Source organism: Rosa rugosa, chromosome 4 (assembly GCF_958449725.1).
Source record: "Rosa rugosa chromosome 4, drRosRugo1.1, whole genome shotgun sequence".
In the NCBI taxonomy this organism is placed as follows: domain Eukaryota; kingdom Viridiplantae; phylum Streptophyta; class Magnoliopsida; order Rosales; family Rosaceae; genus Rosa; species Rosa rugosa.
In genome coordinates, this window is record NC_084823.1 from 20,743,463 (window position 1) to 20,762,711 (window position 19,249).

The following is a 19,249-nucleotide window of genomic DNA, read 5'->3' on the forward strand; positions in this document are numbered from 1 at the left end:
TTTTTCCCACTTACCCTATTAAGTTTTTTTAATTCCCTCTTACCCAAAAAGGTTTTCTCTAATACCCCATTAAGTTTTTATTTATTTTTAATACCATTTTACCCTCACCCCTTTGTTACTTAGAGAGAAAGAGAGAAAATGGAAGAGAGAGAAACCATAGGAGACTTCGCTGGAGCAGGTCACCGGACGCCGGATTCCGATCACTGATCACCGGTCACCGACCGCCGCCCACCGGAATTTTCTGAAAACCTCTATTGCCCCCCCTAATAGACGTCTACTACCCCCCAATAGAGGGTAATAAACCTCTATTGCCCCTAATAGTATACTGCCCCCTAATAGATATCTATTGCCCCCTAATAGAGGGTAATAGGCCTCTATTGCCTCCCAATAGAACTTTCGGTCGCTGGAATGAGAACTAATCTTCCTTAAATTAGACAAATAAAACTTTGATTAAGGAAAAAAAAAGGAGAAAATCACACATCAATTCAAAACGTCTATTGCCCTCTAATAGACATTTAACAGACCTCTATTGCTCCCCAATAGACATGTATTGCCCCTCAATAAAACTTTTTTTTTTCCCTTGTTTTCATTCCTTCTTGACCTTCTGCCTCCATTTTACCAGAAAAAAAAAAAGAAATTGATTTGGGCACCAAACCGAGAAAGCCGATTCCCAACTCCCAAATTGCAGTACCTAGTACTACTCTTCCTCTGGTACTCTCATCTATAGTTTCTCTCTTTCTTTCTAGTAGCTTTGCTCCAAAAAAACCACCACACTTCATCATCAACCTGAGTCCCATCCCTCATCAGACCACTAGCTTTCGAAGACTATAACAATCCAAAGAAGAATATTAACCTCAGAAACCAACAATGCAAAGCTATATTAACAAACCTAGCTGAAGCGACTTCCTTCAAACCTTCCCAGCTGCCCAATCCCTTCGAAACAACATCTTCGCCGGAGATGATGATAACGGATTTCCCCAGACCATGATGAGCTACTTGACAAAGATTTCAGGTATTATCTCGTGCCAGAAAACTTCGCCGGTGAGGAAGATAACACCGGCAAATGTAATCACCGAAACTTAGGCCTTTTCCGGTGGCGACCATGGTGGCGCTGGGCAACTACTCGAAAATCCTTCGGGGCTGGAACGACGAGTGCAAGAACGATAGCAGCGACGACGGCGAGGCTGCGGAGGCTCAGGATCAGCGATCAATCGAATGACGACAAGAACGTCGGAGTGGCTGGAGCTCTGGTCAGAGCTTTTTCATCGTCTTCAGACTTAGACTGCATCTCCGGAGCCGCGATCGCAAAGAGAGAGCTAGAAACTGGAGGTGGAGATTTGGGGGGGGGGGAGAGAGAGAGAGAGAGAGGTTGCTGGCAGCATGGAGAGAGAGGAGAAAGGATAGAGTGGCATCATGAAGTTTTTTAATTAGGTGAAGGGCAAAGTTGTCATTTCTCTTTAAATTGGGTTAGTGGGAATAAAAATATGTTGCTGGGGTAAGTGAGATAACTTTAGCTCATTTTGGGGCTTTTGGTCAAGGACCCTATGTTTAATTCAATCTTTAAAGGATGTATTTGTTAAGTCATATTTCGTCAATAACTTATATGTAATTTGTTATAAAATAAAATAGTTATTGACATATTAAACAAAATCTTTGTGTTATGAGAAATACGTGATTGAGTTCATTGGATTTTTTAAGAGGTCACCTTAATTCCGATGAGTGTATTGACCAGGGATGATTTGCTCACTTACTGTCCGATTGAAATCAGACGGCTGACAGGTATCTGAATTTTGAGAGATGAGATATGTCAACCGTCCGATTGAAATCATCCTTAGGTGAACGGGACTGTATTAATGAAAGTCTATTTTCGATAAAAAAAGAAAAAGCAAAAGTTATTGGCATGTTAAACGAAATGAGAAATACGTGATTGCGTTTGCTGGGGTATTTGGCCCTAAACGAAAGAGACTCAGCGTATCATTTACAGGGTCAGAGTCTCAGAGAGCGAGAGAGACCAAGCTTTCAGTAGTCGGTAAGCAGAGATTTCAATTTCGCATTCATCGAATTGCAATTTTCCCAATGATCTGATCATTCTGGTCAGTCACACGCTCAGTTGAGTTGACCACCGGAGGAGCTCGGCCGCCACTCAATTTCGAATCCAGGTAACGTGATGCTCCCTCCCTCCCTTCTGCAATCGAAATCGTACTGGAATTTGGGGCCTTACTCACTATCGGATTTGTTTGTTTCGTGATTTTTCAGTGCCTTGGGTTTGGTTTCTTGTATGGAGGGAGCTTCTTGTGTGGCATTGCAGTGAAGTTGGCATTTGAGCATCAAATTGAGCAATGAAGCGCTTCATCTACATAAACGATGATGATTCATCGCACTATCCTTACTGTGACAATCGTATATCGAATAGAAAGTACACTGTGTTGAACTTTCTCCCCAAGAATTTATGGGAACAATTCAGGTGGAACTCATTCATCACCTGATCTCTTTCTTTTTCTTATATCTTCCATACACGTCTCGCAACATTTGGCTTCATTTAGTTTTCGATTTGTTGGATTACTGTGTTTGTCGTAAATCTATCGTAAAAATACTCCACATTATTTATGATTTTCAATGTTCAACTATTGTTCGGGAGCATGAATCAATCTCATATAATAGAGGCTGCATAAAGCTTACAGCCTGAATGTGAAAATATAAGAACTATCCATACTCTTCTCTAACAAATTTTTATCTCTGTTTTCAGCCGCTTCATGAATCAGTACTTTTTGTTGATTGCTTGCCTTCAGCTATGGTCGCTTATTACTCCGGTAAATCCTGCCAGCACATGGGGTCCACTTATCTTCATTTTTGCAGTCTCTGCATCAAAAGAGGCCTGGGATGATTACAACCGATATCTCTCAGACAAGAAGGCAAATGAGAAAGAAGTCTGGGTCGTCAGGCATGGCATCAAAAAACATGTATTTCAAACTTCTTCTCAATTCTCTTTTCCATTTCTTTACTTCATATTGTTTGCCAATTAAAATAGAGTAATAGAGTTAATTCCCATTTATTGTCAACTAGTCAACAAACTAGGTGAATTAACTTGCTTATCACTGAAGAAGTCTTGTAATTTGCTTCATGAAATTACAACTATTATTTCCTTAGTTTGTTCAATGAATTTGACTTAAAAGAAGGAGGGTAAATTATAATGATTCAAGGACATCCTGTTTATATATTTTGTCCAACTATTTGCATATCTACATGCACAAACAATTAATTGACATGCTATGTTTCTGAGGACATTAGGTACTTACTGCCTAGGGTTTAAACTTCATTACAAATAGAGCAAGCTCCCTCTTAATTTACAAATGGGGAGTGAATTTGGCACGCCCTTTTTTGCAATCACACCCCCTCTTCCTTTTTTCATGAGTGTTTCACACAACAAACATGTGCATGACAAATGGGAAGGGGTGTGGTTTGAAAAAAAGGGGGTGCTAATTTCATCCCCCTTTACAAATTACTGTAACCTACTTTTCATTTTACGTGTAGATTCTTTTTCTGTGTGACTGAAGAATTTACAACTTTTCATTATTTTCTTATTTTTATTGGAGCTGTAAACATTAGTGTTTAAACATTCATTAATACAATGTAAGGTCTGAACTTAGTTAAGATGATAGTCAGAGGAATCGCCCTACTTTAAGCTTTGTACAGTTGAAAACTTAAATGAATATAAAAAAGGAATGTTAATGTCTGTACTTATTTAGAAAAGTAGTCGATCAGGTTTCACTAGAGAGGATTTGGGGAAGTGAAAAGAGTTTACACTTTGTAGTACTCAATAAGATCAGTCGGGCTAGGACTAGGCACTGAATTAACAGACCAAAAGCTTCAGCTTCAACAGCTGATATCCTCTCATGAAAGCTGAAAACAAATACCTTAGAGTTTCAACAGAACTGAAGCTCAGAAAGATGATCTCGCAATGACCATGATGGAATTGTTAAATTTTAGGATGGTAGGGACCGTAAGGTTTCATAAGCTGATCAGTTTCCTGTAAGAAATGCAGATAGACAATAGTTATGTGGTTACTTTACTCAAAAGAAAAGAAAGGAATACTCACATTATTCTGTAGAGAAAGATTCACGGTTTGTATGTGGAAGAGCTTTGAGATCGAGTTTGTTTCTGATCTGCTCTATGGGTGTCGGTCACCTTGGAGTTCAGAAATTACTTCCTTTCAGTCTTACTGCTAGATTGGAAATCTGCAGTGACATGATTAGCACACTTGTTTTAAAAATTTTAGGGTCTGATGATTTCTTGTTCTCTTTTGTACTTTGTTTTTTTTTCTCCTAAACACTATTTCTTCTAAAAAAAAAAAAAAAAAATCTTTAGAGAAAAATGAACTAGGATTATATGTGTATATAGAACAAAAGAACTTACCTTTTCCACTTTCCAATTGCTGATGCCCTCTGGATGCACGGTATTATTTTGGAAGGTTATGTTGAATTGGGTCAATCCAGGTACTTATGTGTCGTTATTGAGTGACAGGTACAAATTATCTGGTGGGGAAGTTGTAGTAAGATGTGCTTTGATGGCTTATTTCAGTTATTTGGATGGAAAGAATTAGATGACTTTAACATAATGTGTTTTTTTTTTTTTTTTTGTGTGTGTGTGTGTGTGGGGGGGGGGGTGGGGGGGGGAAGCTGTATAATCTGTGGGTTAGGGTTTGATCCCTGCTTTCTTTATTGGCTGTTCAGAGATTGATTATCCCTTTGCTAATTGTCCAAATTGGAGTGCAGCTGTTCTTTAGCTTCTTGGAATTACGGTGTGTTATAGCTGTTGTTAGCTTAGTTTTGGCTGGCTGCTGTAGTTGTAGCTCTCTAAGTTCAGTGGTTTTCTTATCCACTGCTTCATACATTTTTCAATAAATTTCCCCACAGAAACAATGGTTCTCAATGTTATCTGGTTGAATGATATGGTGGATTAGATACTTGTTGTCTGCTTACTTTTTTATTTTTAGTTTGCTGACTTATTATTATTTTATTTTGGCATTGGTGACATCTGTTTTAGATACAAGCGCAAGATATTCGTCTTGGTAACATAGTTTGGCTGCGGGAGAATGATGAAGTGCCATGTGACCTAGTTTTGATTGGTACCTCAGAAGCACAAGGCCTATGCTATATAGAGGTAATAAACCAACCTATCATCTCCTTCTGATTATGAATTTTCCCAAGTATGAAGTAGGCTGTTTAAGTCCACCGTCAAATCCCAGGGGTCAACCCTGAAACCAAGCTGGAGTATGATATATCTCACTTTGAGTCTATCTGTCTCCCATATACTGGCTTTCTAAACGTGAGTTAAAAGATTGCTAGAGGAAGCTAAGAGGACAAGAGTTTTCAGAACCGTACCAAGTATTCAATTGTGCTTGAGAAACATAATTGGAAGAAGTTCTAAAAGAGCTGATGTTGGCATTCTGTTAGTTTTATTTATGCTTAATTATGATTTAAGCAGGTCCAAGTATCGTTACGACTCTGCTATCTTAGTCATTACTTTGTTTTTTTTTTCTTCTTTTGTTTCTCATTACTATGGGATCATTGAGCATTTGAAGGACTTAATCAGATTGCATAATTTCCAGACTGCAGCCCTAGATGGAGAAACTGATCTGAAGACCAGGGTCATACCACCAGCTTGTATGGGGATAGATCTTGAATTGTTGCACAAAATTAAGGCAAGATTTTCATAGCTAATCATAATGAAAATTAAAAGATTTATTGCCAAGATGGCAAGATAGAAAACAAAGTGGGAAGTTCTGCTCGTATTCAGTTATTCATTTCTTATCATATTGGTGATCATTGATTTTTTAATACTTTCTGCCCTACAGGGTGTAATTGAGTGCCCTAATCCTGATAAGGACATTCGAAGATTTGATGCAAATATGCGGTTGTTTCCCCCATTTATTGATAATGACATCTGCCCATTAACCATAAAGAATACTATTCTTCAGTCATGTTACTTGCGAAATACAGAGTGGGCCTGTGGAGTAGCAGTCTACACTGGCAAGTACTTGAACTTTTCAAATTCTATTCTAGTTTGTTTATTTTATTTTATATATTACAATTTGAACTTTAGTCATGAAGTTGTGAAGATATTGAGTATAGACAAATGCTTTGTTATTTTGTGATCGAATTCTTAGTATCTGGGTAGCGTGTATATTTAATCTTGATGTTGATAGTTTGATATATTGCCAAAAAGATAAGTTTAGTTGTTGAAGAAAGGATAATTGACTCTGCGAAATAATGAAAGGATTCAGGATGTATGTTGCTCCTTTTGAATATGAAGTTTCCAGACTCTAGATTTTGTTATGCCATTCACTACTTGGTACATGGTGCCAGTGTAATATATATATATAATTTTTTCTTCCTGTGGCCTTCTTAAGGTCATAAAAAACTCTCTTATAAGTTTAGTTGTTGAAGAAAAGATAATTGACTGTGTCAAATAATGAAGGGGTTCAGGATGTATATTGCTCCTTTTGGATATGAAGTTTCCAGACTCTAGATTTCGTTAAGCCATTAACTACTTGGTACATGGTGCCAGTGTGATATATATATATATATATATTTGTTTAACAGGAAAGTTTTGGGCCCCATACAATAGACTAAAGATGTCACTACACGACCTCGCTTTCCCAGAAATCTTATAATGGAAATAATATAAGATATTTCTTTGGACAAAATAGAATAATATTATATAGAAAATGTGTTACTAATGTTGTTGACTGACCTAACATACTTTTATAGCTCAACCAAATGCAATAAAAGTATTTTCTTTTACTTATCTTTCTTGTCATTCAGTCTCCTTGATAAATATATTTTTCCATATTTTCGTGAAAACAAAACAGAACCTAAAGTGATGTTAACCTCAGAATTCACAATATGTATCATGGCGATGGTTTCTTTTCCTTTTAGTTTCTGCTTGTCTTTTCCAATCTATATACTTAAGTATGTGAGCTCTAGATAGATAACAAATTTGCCTATGGGTATGGCTGTGATGGTTTCACTTTATGTGATCAATGTTCATAACTTGCTTTTTCTTTTTCTTTAGGCAATGAAACCAAGCTTGGTATGACTAGGGGAATTCCTGAGCCAAAGCTTACAGCTGTCGATGCTATGATTGACAAGTTGACAGGAGCTATATTTGTTTTCCAAGTAGTGGTGGTTATGGTTCTAGGCGTTGCCGGTAATGTCTGGAAGGATACAGAAGCAAGGAAGGTATGCCTCAACTTTATGTTAATGGCAGAGCTTAATATTGTGGAATTAGTCATATCAAAAATTTATTTCTGAATTGTAGCTATGGCTGGTAATTACATAGAGAACATCTTAATTACATGTCAGCACCAATATTGTAAGCTGATTTCGATTATCTGTAGGGGTTAGAGTTAGTATTTGTGTGGACAGTCGTTTTCATCTTTTCATGCATTTCTTTTCCTGTTCCATCTTTTAGCCAACATTTTACGTGACTTTACATGAAAACATATACGCACTGATTATTTTATATATTTAATTTTTTTTTAACCTTTTTTTTTTCTTTGTAGCAATGGTATGTTCTATATCCAGAGGAAGGTCCCTGGTACGAACTATTAGTAATCCCTCTTCGCTTTGAACTACTATGTTCCATCATGATACCCATATCAATTAAGGTAAGCTTTTGAAGATTTCTTTTGATAGTTTTAGGTTGTCTACATTGTGGTCCCATGGTTTCATATGATCAACATCTTTTAATATCTTTTCAATTTAAGAACTAGTTTTTTTTTGCTTCCATTTAATTTTTTATTTAAACTTGTAAGAATCAGAGTATTTTTTTTAAAGAATCATGAGTTAAATCCTTGACACTGCAGTAATTGATACTAAATCCAGCATTCACTTATAATCAAATTGCAATCTAACCGCAATAAAGATGGTGGATAGATAGTTTTTAGAGTTCCTGCAATAATTGAATATGATGAGGCCTGTGGCAGCTGTTTTTGTCGTACTTAGTCTAGATATCTTAACTAGTCAGGTGATAACGATATTAAGTGCAATCATAACCTCAGTTTTAAAGCTTTTTAATGTCTGAATGTATAGGCACTGCAGATTATAAATGTAACTTTTTTCAGGTCAATTCAGTACTGCTTTCCTAGCTGTTAAGATACTGAAATCTTTTTCTCTGTCAGGTATCTCTCGACCTTGTCAAGAGCTTGTATGCAAAGTTTATTGATTGGGATAGTAAAATGATTGACCGAGAAACGGCTACTCCAGCCCATGCAACAAAGTAAGTTGATTTGGTATCAAAATAGTCATGGCCAATCATTTTATTCCTGAAAGAATCGAGTAATATTGTTAATATTACAAGAGATCTCTCTTATATGTGGCAGTACAGCAATAAGTGAAGACCTGGGACAAGTTGAGTACATTCTGACTGATAAAACTGGTACCCTAACGGAAAATAAAATGATATTTAGAAGGTGTTGTATCAATGGCATTTACTATGGGAATGAGAATGGAAATGCCTTAAAAGGTTTGTTTCTAAATTTTGGAACTTATGTCATTGCTGTCTGTTTATCACATGACATGAAATTTTTTGTACCAACCCTGTTTAAATATATATCATATGACATGAAATTACCAAAAAATATAAATACAGAATTCTTATTTCCAAGACTTGAGTTAGCTATTTGATTATGCAAATAACTTTCAAATATGGGTCACTTGGAGACGCCTTTACAGATGATTCATATGTATTGGTTCCTGCCTGAAAGCTGGTATTTCATGAAATAATTATATATCATTTATCTGGGCATGAGTGGTTGACAGTACTTTTACTTTAAAAATATGGTCTTCTATCTTTAACTGTGTGTATCTGGTAGTAGAAGCTGGGATAAATATTGGAAAAGAATAAGCCTAGCAGCTATCTCTTTTATTATAATCCCAATGAGCATTGCTATGCAAATCTATAAGGTAGCCTTTGGATATCTTTAGGGGTTATAATGTTACGTAATGACTATTGTGGTGGATTTGCTGTTGTTTAAAAAATAAAAAAATTAGTAAAATTGTCTTCTTCTTCTTTTTTTTCACAAAAAGAAAAGAGTGTTATGTAGAGATTTTATTTTCCACTATTTTTTTTATTTCTTCTTGATTCTAGTTTTGATTATAGTTTGATTTTGAAATAACTGTCCATTTTTTTAGGCTTTTATCTATCTGAATCTCCACTAAGTTCAGTGAAGCATAATCTGTTGGACTGTTACAAATACTAGGCATTTATAGGTGCTCTGTCGGTATTCTAAGCATGAACTTATTATCTAGATTGATTTGTTTACTGACAAATGTAGGATCTCTTTCAGATAACATTGTATGAAGTTCAATTTCTAATGCATTCAATCATTTGACATGCAGATGAGGAGCTCATTGATGCTATTTCCAGTGGGTCTTCTGATGTTATACGTTTCCTTACAGTTATGGCAATATGTAATACAGTCATACCCATTCAAAGGTCTCATTTCTTTCTTTTACATTGGGTGTTGGGATTTTGACAATTTCCCACTGAAACAAAATTTATGAACTCTTTTTAACTGCTGAATGGTATGCACCTCTATAATAATATTTCTTTATGTTTCTTCTATCTTCTTGTAGCAAAAATGGAAGTATCGTGTACAAGGCACAATCTCAAGATGAGGATGCTCTTGTTCATGCTGCTGCCCAGCTACATATGGTTTTTGTCAATAAAAATGCTAACATTCTTGGTAAGCTACATTTTTCTTTCATTATCATAAGATTGGTTCTGGTGGTAGGAAACATGATTTAGTTTCCACTGATAAATTGCAGAGATCAAATTCAACGGTTCTACAGTTCAGTATGAAGCCTTGGATATTCTGGAGTTCACTTCTGATAGAAAAAGAATGTCAGTAGTGGTAAAGGATTGCCAGAATGGAAGGATTATTCTTTTATCAAAGGGAGCAGATGAATCAATTCTTCCTTATGCATGTGCTGGTAATTAGTATTATTTGTTTATTTCATGTATAAGAGAACCTTAATACCTGCTGCTATTCATTGCTTTCACCAAAAGTATGGTAATCGAATAACATTAATTAATAGGGATATTTTTCCAAACTGAGGTTCAGAATTTGATGGAATTTACAATTAGGTATTGCGTATGATAGTCTAGAGGTTTTAAGGTTGGGTTGTCAATATGTATTGTTAACTACAGTGCTTAAGATAGTCTCCTATTGGGTACTTGAAAAGAAAAATTTGGTCATAACAACTACTTTGCATTCAATAATCGCAATTATATACCTCAGGACAGCAAACAAGGACTATTATTGAAGCTGTTGAGCAATATGCTCAGTTGGGACTACGGACACTGTGTCTAGCTTGGCGTGAACTGAAAGAAGAGGAATATCGAGAATGGTCTTTGATGTATAAAGAGGCTAGCAGCACATTGGTTGATAGAGAGGTGAAGTACACATCTGAATGTGTTTCTCTAACATGTACTTATTGGCATGCACATGTAAATAGTGATGCATGAATCAAGAAGTGTGGTTATCCGTGTCCAATGTGTTACAGAAACAGACATGTGATCTAATTTAATCTTACCATTTGCCCTTGAACTATCTTTTGCAGTGGAGGCTAGCGGAGGTCTGTCAAAGATTAGAACATGATTTTGAAATACTTGGAGTTACTGCAATAGAGGATCGCCTACAGGTGAATTATACCATAGCACACTGAAACCTAACTTTCTACTGAGTGCCAAATAATGGAATTTGCTTCTTCGTTAATGTGAATTTATTTGCTGTTTGTTTTCAAATACTTTAACTTTGGCTTGTTGTTGGGTTATTATTTTCCAGGATGGTGTACCAGAGACAATTGAGACGCTGAGGAAAGCTGGCATAAATTTTTGGATGCTTACTGGAGACAAGCAGAACACTGCCATACAGATAGCTCTTTCATGCAATTTCATTTCCCCAGGTAGTTAAAGTTTTCTCCGTTGAATCACTGTATATTTAATTCCACACTTGTTTCAGAGAGATTATTCGTACTTTACAATTTATGAAGAACCTGTGTGCGAAATAGTGATGTTGTTTATATCGATTCAAAGAATTAAAAGGTGTATGACTCTCTTGTCATGAGGCTTGGCTTGCTGACTCGTATTTAATGCCTCATCTTGCATCTACTTTCGCTGATGGAGTAGCAAAAGTCTGCTAGCTTCTTTTTCTTAATCCATGACTAAATTTCCTTGTGTTTATTCAATTTTTTTAATTGGTTTTGCTGTGCCATACCTCGATGGCTCGATGTTATATTTAGTTTGATGAATTTTCATTATGCTTTCAATGAATGTCTTCCAACCACTTTACAGATTTTATGCACCACTAATCCTCTCTCTCTCTCTCTCTCTCACTCACTCACTGAACAGAGCCAAAAGGCCAGCTTTTGTTACTTGATGGGAAAACTGAAGATGAAGTTCGTAGAAGTTTAGAGAGAGTTTTACTCACAATGCGGATAACAACTTCAGAACCTAAGGTACAGCTTGTGTGCTTCACCCATCACATAGGCAAGTTACTCACGGGCCAGTCCCTTCATGTGAACCACAAAAGCAATTTTGTATAAAAATATTGATAATATTTTACTGATTTATTGAATGATTGAAATTGAATATCAGCAGAGTTTTATTTACAGCTAGTGTGCTTCACCCATCACATAGGCAATTTACTCACGGGATCCAGTCCCTTCATGTGAACCACAAAAGCAATTTTGTATAAAAATATTGATAATAATTTTACCGATTTATTGAATGATTGAAATTGAATGTAGTTTTATTTACAGATTGTTGTGTTTCATGATATTCTTGGTGCATGTAATAATTATATTAGAATTGTTGGCTGTTTGTAAAAGATATTGCGATGTATTCTTAAAGTGGGGGTTGGGAACACCAATTGAGCCGGTAAATGATAGATATTAGTGTTTACTTGAATTGAATATCAAGTATTAGAAAGGTTGTTTTTGGTTCTTTTTTAGGGTGCGGTGGGTCTGAGATGCTCCACTGTAGCCCAGCTGTGAGTATATAATGGGAAAAAAAAAAGTTCTTATATTTGCAATATAAGTCCTACTTATCTGTTGGCGTTGTTCTTGTGTTGCAGATATAATCTAACTAGTGACTTTGTAATTAGTTTGTCCATACTAGAATTCTGGTGATGTTTATGGTCTGGAACAAATCGATGTCTTTTGGTGATTTTCTTTTTTGTCATTCAAACTCATTGCAAAAGGCATGCTTTACATTTCATGTATGTTCGATTTTTATTTTTGTTACAATCTATTATGCATACTGTGCTACACAGGTGTATTTGAACATTAGACTTATGTGACAATGTGACATGTTTTCTGAAGGACATTGAGAATTCTTCTTTTCCACTTTTTAATTAAATATTTAGTTACATTTTCCCTTTCTTAACAGGATGTGGCATTTGTAATTGATGGCTGGTCCCTTGAAATTGCACTGAAGCATTATCGGAAATCTTTTACTGAGTTGGCAATATTGTCAAGGACTGCTATATGTTGTCGCGTGACACCATCACAGAAAGCTCAGGTGTCCTTAACTTTATTTTTTGTTGAATTTTTTGCTTGTATCATTTTTACTTTGAAGTACTGTATTATGTCGTGCGTTCAGTAGCAATTAGTCTTTTTAAAGTTAGACATGTATCTAGTTTTCCATAATCCTTATAGGGAAGTTTGTTATGCACTGAGAAGGCCTTCACAACGAGGGTGTAGAAAAGAAAAGGGGCAGAAGATTTAGCCTCTTGAACCTTTGGACATATAACTGTTCCAAGAGACTTTTTGGAAAGATCTTGTTTCTTATGGTGGCCTGCTCTTGTTCCAATAGACTTGCATGTTTCTAGGATTCACATGGCATCATCATCCAAATCTTGTACAAGAATCTAGAAGGTTCCAAAGAGTTGATCTTTCTCTTAGTTATCCTTTCATTGTTCATATGCTTACCCTAATCAGAAGCCCTGTCTAGTAAACTAACAACTCAGTATACTGAGTCGGAATCGGCTAACCAGTTTCAGGGGCCTATTTTATCATTCTGACCTGTTACTTCTCGGCAAGTAATGAGGTTCCTGAAGAATTGTAGGATGTTTCTATTAATTTTACCATATTATTTCCCTTATCTTGATATAGTATCTTCTGTGCATGCCATTTAGTGGTTTTTTGAAAATTAAATACAAGACTTCTTGGTAATATCAATCTCTTTTCCCCAATTTGGGAGTTGGTGGATTTTATATGGTGCAGTCTGTCATCTGAGCAATGTATGTACTTTAAAAGTATGGTTGTTACTGGTTTACGATATCTGTTTATGATCCTTTATTTTCTGCTGGAAATAAATATTTGAAACATATATTTATGTAGTGTTTATAACTTGCAGCTTGTGGAGATTTTAAAATCATGTGACTATAGAACGTTGGCCATTGGGGATGGTGGGAATGATGTGAGAATGATACAACAAGCAGACATTGGTGTTGGCATTAGTGGGAGAGAAGGACTGCAGGCAGCTAGGGCCGCTGATTATAGTATTGGGAGTAAGTTAATTAATATCAGTTGTGAGTGTAAACATGATCAGAAATTGTATATAATTTTCTTTACCTGGTTATGAAGTTTAGGTGAACCTGGATGATGGTGTCCCCCCCCCCCCCCCCCCCACAAAACCACACACACACACAAAACAAAACAAAAAAAAACAATTTTTTTTTTTCTTATATGAAATCTTGAAATGCAAAGTTTCAAGGCTCTGTTTAGCTTATAAATCTGTATGCTAGCTTCCATATGATGATACATCTTCTATGTCAGAAGTGCTTGACATTTCAGCCAGAAAAGCTTGTCAATTCTGAACCTACAGTTGATATTTTAGAGAGAGATATTTGGGACTTACAAACAACTTTTCTTTCAAAAGATTCTTTTTCAAGATAGTAGTTTTTCTTATTACGAATCTGAAGCAACTCCCCAAGGCACCCCCTTTTTCAGTTGGATTGAGAATATGCAAATTACCATTTCATTGACAGTTGAATTTGATAAAGGGGATAGTTATGACATCTTAAATTCTTCAAACTCTGTAATTTTTGGTCAAATCTTTAAAATCCATAACCGTCAGTTCTGTTAAAATTTAGTAATATGCAGTTTGGATCTTTATAGTTTTTTGTTTTTTGTTTTTCAAAACTAAGGATTTTATGCGATATAAGTTTTTTGAATAGAATCCTAAGAAACAAACAAACTGGCCTATGTTAAGTTGCTAAGTATCTTCTTAGTTAATCTAGGATGTCCACATTTGAGCATTAAAAACGTCTTTTCATCTTATTGAATGCTTATATTAATTCTTTTGCTGCGAGTCTTATGTGACTGCTTCACCTCGTTTGCAGAGTTCATGTTCCTGAAAAGATTAATACTTGTTCATGGGCGTTACTCATACAACCGCACAGCGTTTCTGTCTCAGTATTCTTTTTATAAGTCATTGGTCGTATGTTTCATCCAGATTTTGTGAGTTTCATTGACCATAATTGACAGCTTTTTCTGAATTTTGTTTTTATTTGTCAGTTGAAGTTTCTGTATGTGTTTTCATCATGATCACTATATCTAGCATACTGACTTCGGAACAATGTCAGTTTCTCTTTTATTTCAGGGGTCTCTGGAACCAGTCTTTTCAATTCTGTTAGCTTGATGGCTTATAATGTCTTCTACACCAGTGTTCCTGTTCTAGCCAGCGTCCTTGATAAAGATCTTAGTGAGGAAACTGTTATGCAGCATCCACAGATTCTATTCTATTGCCAAGCGGGAAGGTTTGATTTGAAGCTTAATTGTTGTTGTCCTATTTATAGTTCATATGTGCTTGACTTTCTTTTCACATGGATTGTTCAGTGGTCAGCTATGTTATACTTATTATTGGTAAATGTAAATGAATTTTGTATTGTTCTTGAAACAGGCTTCTGAATCCTAGCACATTTGCTGGATGGTTTGGGCGATCCCTTTTCCACGTGAGTGCTATTTGTTATCAGAGTTTCTTTCTTTGTGTGATTATTTTCCCTCTCTTTCTTTAAGTACCAGAAAGTTAAACCTAGTGTAAGTCCAGTATTCTGTTGTTAATAGTTTGAGCTCAGTGTTTGTGTGTGGAAGAACTTCAGGATTGAGTTCGTTTCTGGTCTGCTCTATGGGCATCAGTCACTTTAGAGTTTAGACTACTAATAAGCTTCAGAGTCATGATTAGTGTTCTTGTTTTGAAAATTTAGGCTCTGAGGATTTCTTGTTCTCCCTTGTACTTTGATCTTTTTCAGTAAAATTTGTGTTTCTGCTAAGAAAAAGAACAAAAGAAAAAAGTTTGGGCTGAGCGTTAGTTATTGGTTGTTAAAAGGTATGGGTCAGTGTTCAATTTGGTATTGAATTAACGGTTAGAATTCCAAAGGCAATCTATCGTGTAAGAAATGCATTTGAAGATATTCTTCTAGTGCAGCTAAGTAGTCTTAATGCCTTTCAGACTTCCAAAATTTGTTCACAATCACAATTCATAAGTCCCAATTTAATGATTTAGTGGGTGATAGGAAAGTTCATGCTTGTGATTAGAGCATATTCTGTTATCTAGAGCTTAAAACTGATTTATATAAAGCTATGTTTGTCCAAGACACCTAAGGATGTCAATGGAAGGATTTTTAACTTGTATAGTTATATTTAATCAAGTTCCTATATGAATAGTTTAGCCTATTTTTGTTTACAGTTTCTACCGGTTGCTTTTCTTCAATGATCCTAATGGGTATTACTTGCAGGCAATTGTTGTATTTGTGATCAGCATACATGCTTATGCCTATGAAAAAAGTGAAATGGAGGAGGTTTCAATGGTGGCGCTCTCTGGATGTATTTGGTTGCAGGCTTTTGTAATGGCATTAGAGACAAAGTAAGTTTAATAGTAACTCACTATAATAGGGTTTCAACTTTTTTTCCAATAACTACTAGAGAAAAAAAGATACTCCCACGTGCTAGAGTTCCCAATAACTAGACATTATTTCATGGTTTAAAAAATTTGAACTCTTAAAAGTGAAACCCAGTTGATGATGCTTGGTAAGTTTGCCTTAAAATTGCAGAAGAAAATGATTTTGAATTTTCTCTCAGTCACTGACTGCTTGAGTTTGTTTAATCCCGCACAGCTCCTTTACTATACTCCAACATCTTGCTATATGGGGGAATTTAGCTGCCTTCTACATCATCAACTGGATCTTCAGTGCCATTCCAGGATCAGGGATGTATACAATTATGTTCCGCTTGTGTAGAGAGCCTTCTTACTGGATAACTATCTTGGTAAGTTTCCTTGCCATTCTTTTCATTGATAGTCTAGGGCATGGCTTCTATATGTCATCATTGGTTTTCTGGGTAGGTGGTTACAGTAATCAGAGTAAGGTTGTATCGGTGCATCTGTAATCTCTTAGGAACAGTAGTACAGTATGAAGAATGGAACATGGAACAATAACGTAATGTGGGATTAGTTTCATGGTCTCTTTCTAGTTAATTGATGGCATTTGCCCCTCGTTTGAAGCCTTTGTTCTCAACTCTAAAGAAATGAAACAATATAAAAGAAGTTGACAATTCATGATCTCGTCTAACTAGATTTCCTCTTGTCCAACCTTACGTCCATTACAGCTCATAGTTGCAGCAGGAATGGGCCCGATTCTAGCTTTGAAGTACTTCAGGTATACATACAGACCAAGCAAAATCAATACACTACAGCAAGCTGAACGTTTGGGTGGGCCTATACTGTCTATTGGGAGCATTGAGCCACAAACAAGAAGCATAGAAAAAGAAGTTTCTCCATTATCAATTACTCAACCCAAGAACAGAAATCCAATTTTCGAACCTCTATTATCAGATTCACCCAATGCTACCCGAAGATCTTTTGGTTCAGGAACACCTTTTGATTTCTTTCAATCACAGTCCAGATTGTCCATGTCTAACTACTCAAGAAACAAGGACAACTGAGGTTCCCAATAATTTTACCTGGGAAAAGCTAACAGAACACATTATACGTCGGTGCCACATTTGAACTGTACTATATATAACTTCTTTTTTTTTTTTTGTTTGTAAATCAAGCATTTTATGTAGCAGGTATAGGCCGTTAATGTACCCTGTTTATGCAAAATTAAACAAGTGGATATTCCTGTTAAAGAACAATCGAAAACTAAACAGAGAGAAGGAGAGAGTGTAGATGGAGAGATTGAAGAGTGAATGAGTGAGTTTATTCTTCTCACATTGGAGGGTTTATATAGGGATAAAAAGCATAGAAAATACACTATTATATCCCCACATTCCATTACACTTATCTCTTTACTATTGTACCTAATACATGATATAGACATTAATAGTATAAAATCAATTACACTATAACACTCCCCCTTGGATATATCATGTTTAATAGTATTGTCTTGGTGATGCGCTTCTAAGTTGCCTCGTTAAAAACCTTGCCAAGTAATAAAACCCTGTGGGAAAAACAATCATGGTCGAAGGAGAAAAAGAGCACAACGCGCATGAGTGTGGAGTAGCAATACCGTATCTTCGGAGATAAGTGGAGTCTTCTTATCAGCATCATAAGTAGGTAGTATGTCTACGAGAATGATGCAATATAAGTGGGGCGACCATACTAAAGATGTGCCTCATTAAAACCTTGCCAGGTAAAAACCCAGTGGGAAAAATAACCCTGGACGAAGGACAAAAGAGTACACGATGGTCTGGGTACTCCCCTCTTGTGTCGCTTAAACTCGGCGGTGACGCTTCAACCGTTGCCTCGTTAAAACCTTACTCGAGTGTAAAACCCTGTGGGACAAAAACAAGCTCGAGGAGGAAAAAGAGTACAACACGTCCTTCACTCTTCGAGATCGAACATGTAGACATCATAACTCCCCCTGATGTCGATATCTCCCCCTGATTGCTTCAATCATGGGAGTTTGGATAACTTTTCCAATCCGATGCTTTTCACATGTTTCTCGAAGGTGGATTTAGGTAACGACTTTTAGTGAATAAGTCCGCTACATTATCCTCCGATTGGATTTGATTCATTTCAATCTTGAGGAGAGTCTGTTGTTGCTGATTATGTTTGATGTTGTCGCTTTTGATGTAGCCTTGCTTCATTTGTTCAAAAATAAGCAGCATTATCCTAAATGCTTGTAGGCTAATCTGTGGTAGATTTCAAACCACAATTATTCGAACATGCGTAACTATGGATCCAATCCATATACATTCACGAACCACTTTGCGAAGAGCAATAATCTCTGCATCGTTCGAAGATATAGCGACTAAGGTCTATTCTGTAGACCTCTAAGATATCGCGGTCTCATCCATGGTGAACATTTAACCAGTTTTTGGGAAGACCTTTGTATGGGTTATGAGATACCCAACATCAGCAAAACCTTCCAAAACACTTATGTTGTTTTGGGGTGGGGATAGAAAACGAAGGCCAGCGTTGGCGGCGTTTCTGGTTGTAGGGATAGAATAAGCCCATATCGATCGTATATCTCAAGTACCGAAAGATATCTTTTTACACCAATCTAATGGCGTTGCGTTGGCGCAGAGCTATACCTTTAGCTAACAAGTTTATGGCAAAGTGAGATGTCCAGTCTTGTGCATTTGAGCTAAGTACAATAATGCGCTTTATTGTACTTGAGTAAGGCACTTCAGCCTCTCTAGCACATCTTCGTCCGATCATCCATTCAGACGAAGAGGATCCTTTTCAGGATCAAGACTACGAATGATCATGGGGTACTTGAAGGCTTGACCTTGTCAAAATGCCTAAGCATCTATCAACACGGTGCTCAAGTTCAAAAAACCGAGGCTTAATCGTGTTTCCCCAAAAATCCTTCATCTCAAACTCGGATTTCAAGTGTTCAACGGTTTCCCTTAACTCTTTAAGGGCTTCTAATGAAGATCATGTTTAACATGAAAACCGTGATAGAATCCGAAACTTTTTATGGAAACGCACGGGCATATCCCTTCCCAATCAAGTAGTCACTTTAGTGAGCGTTTCAATTCTATTGCAAACGCGCTCCGTGGTCTAGAGCCACTTGATTTGGGTAAATAAAGTTTCACTATGAACTTTCATGTATATTCCGTATCTAGATCCCCATAGAGATACGTAGTGACCATATTTATAAGCTGCATGTTCAGTTATTTGGAAACTACCAAACTGACAGGGTAGTGGATGTAATGTCATCCATTACGTGAGAATA

At 36.4% G+C, this 19,249-nt stretch overlaps 1 protein-coding gene across 2 annotated transcripts; it reads left to right on the forward strand.

The window, feature by feature from the left end:
• The first annotated feature begins 1,926 nt into the window (after nucleotides 1-1,926).
• LOC133743373 (phospholipid-transporting ATPase 2) lies at nucleotides 1,927-17,325 on the forward strand. Of its 2 annotated transcripts, none has more exons than XM_062171284.1 (26): nucleotides 1,927-2,029; nucleotides 2,111-2,159; nucleotides 2,257-2,464; nucleotides 2,747-2,960; nucleotides 5,044-5,160; nucleotides 5,609-5,701; nucleotides 5,855-6,029; nucleotides 7,075-7,241; nucleotides 7,565-7,669; nucleotides 8,183-8,280; nucleotides 8,384-8,526; nucleotides 9,402-9,498; nucleotides 9,639-9,748; nucleotides 9,831-9,995; nucleotides 10,304-10,458; nucleotides 10,626-10,706; nucleotides 10,850-10,970; nucleotides 11,416-11,522; nucleotides 12,454-12,585; nucleotides 13,423-13,576; nucleotides 14,411-14,528; nucleotides 14,654-14,827; nucleotides 14,971-15,022; nucleotides 15,806-15,933; nucleotides 16,184-16,334; nucleotides 16,674-17,325. In XM_062171284.1, exons 3-26 carry the CDS (start codon nucleotides 2,340-2,342, stop codon nucleotides 17,007-17,009), a joined length of 3,318 nt encoding a protein of 1,105 aa, XP_062027268.1. In that variant the 5' UTR covers nucleotides 1,927-2,029; nucleotides 2,111-2,159; nucleotides 2,257-2,339; the 3' UTR covers nucleotides 17,010-17,325. The 2 variants fall into 2 exon arrangements, with proteins under 2 accessions (XP_062027268.1, XP_062027269.1); XM_062171285.1 differs by having other exon boundaries at nucleotides 1,958-2,029; nucleotides 2,099-2,159.
• The last annotated feature ends 1,924 nt before the right edge of the window (nucleotides 17,326-19,249 follow it).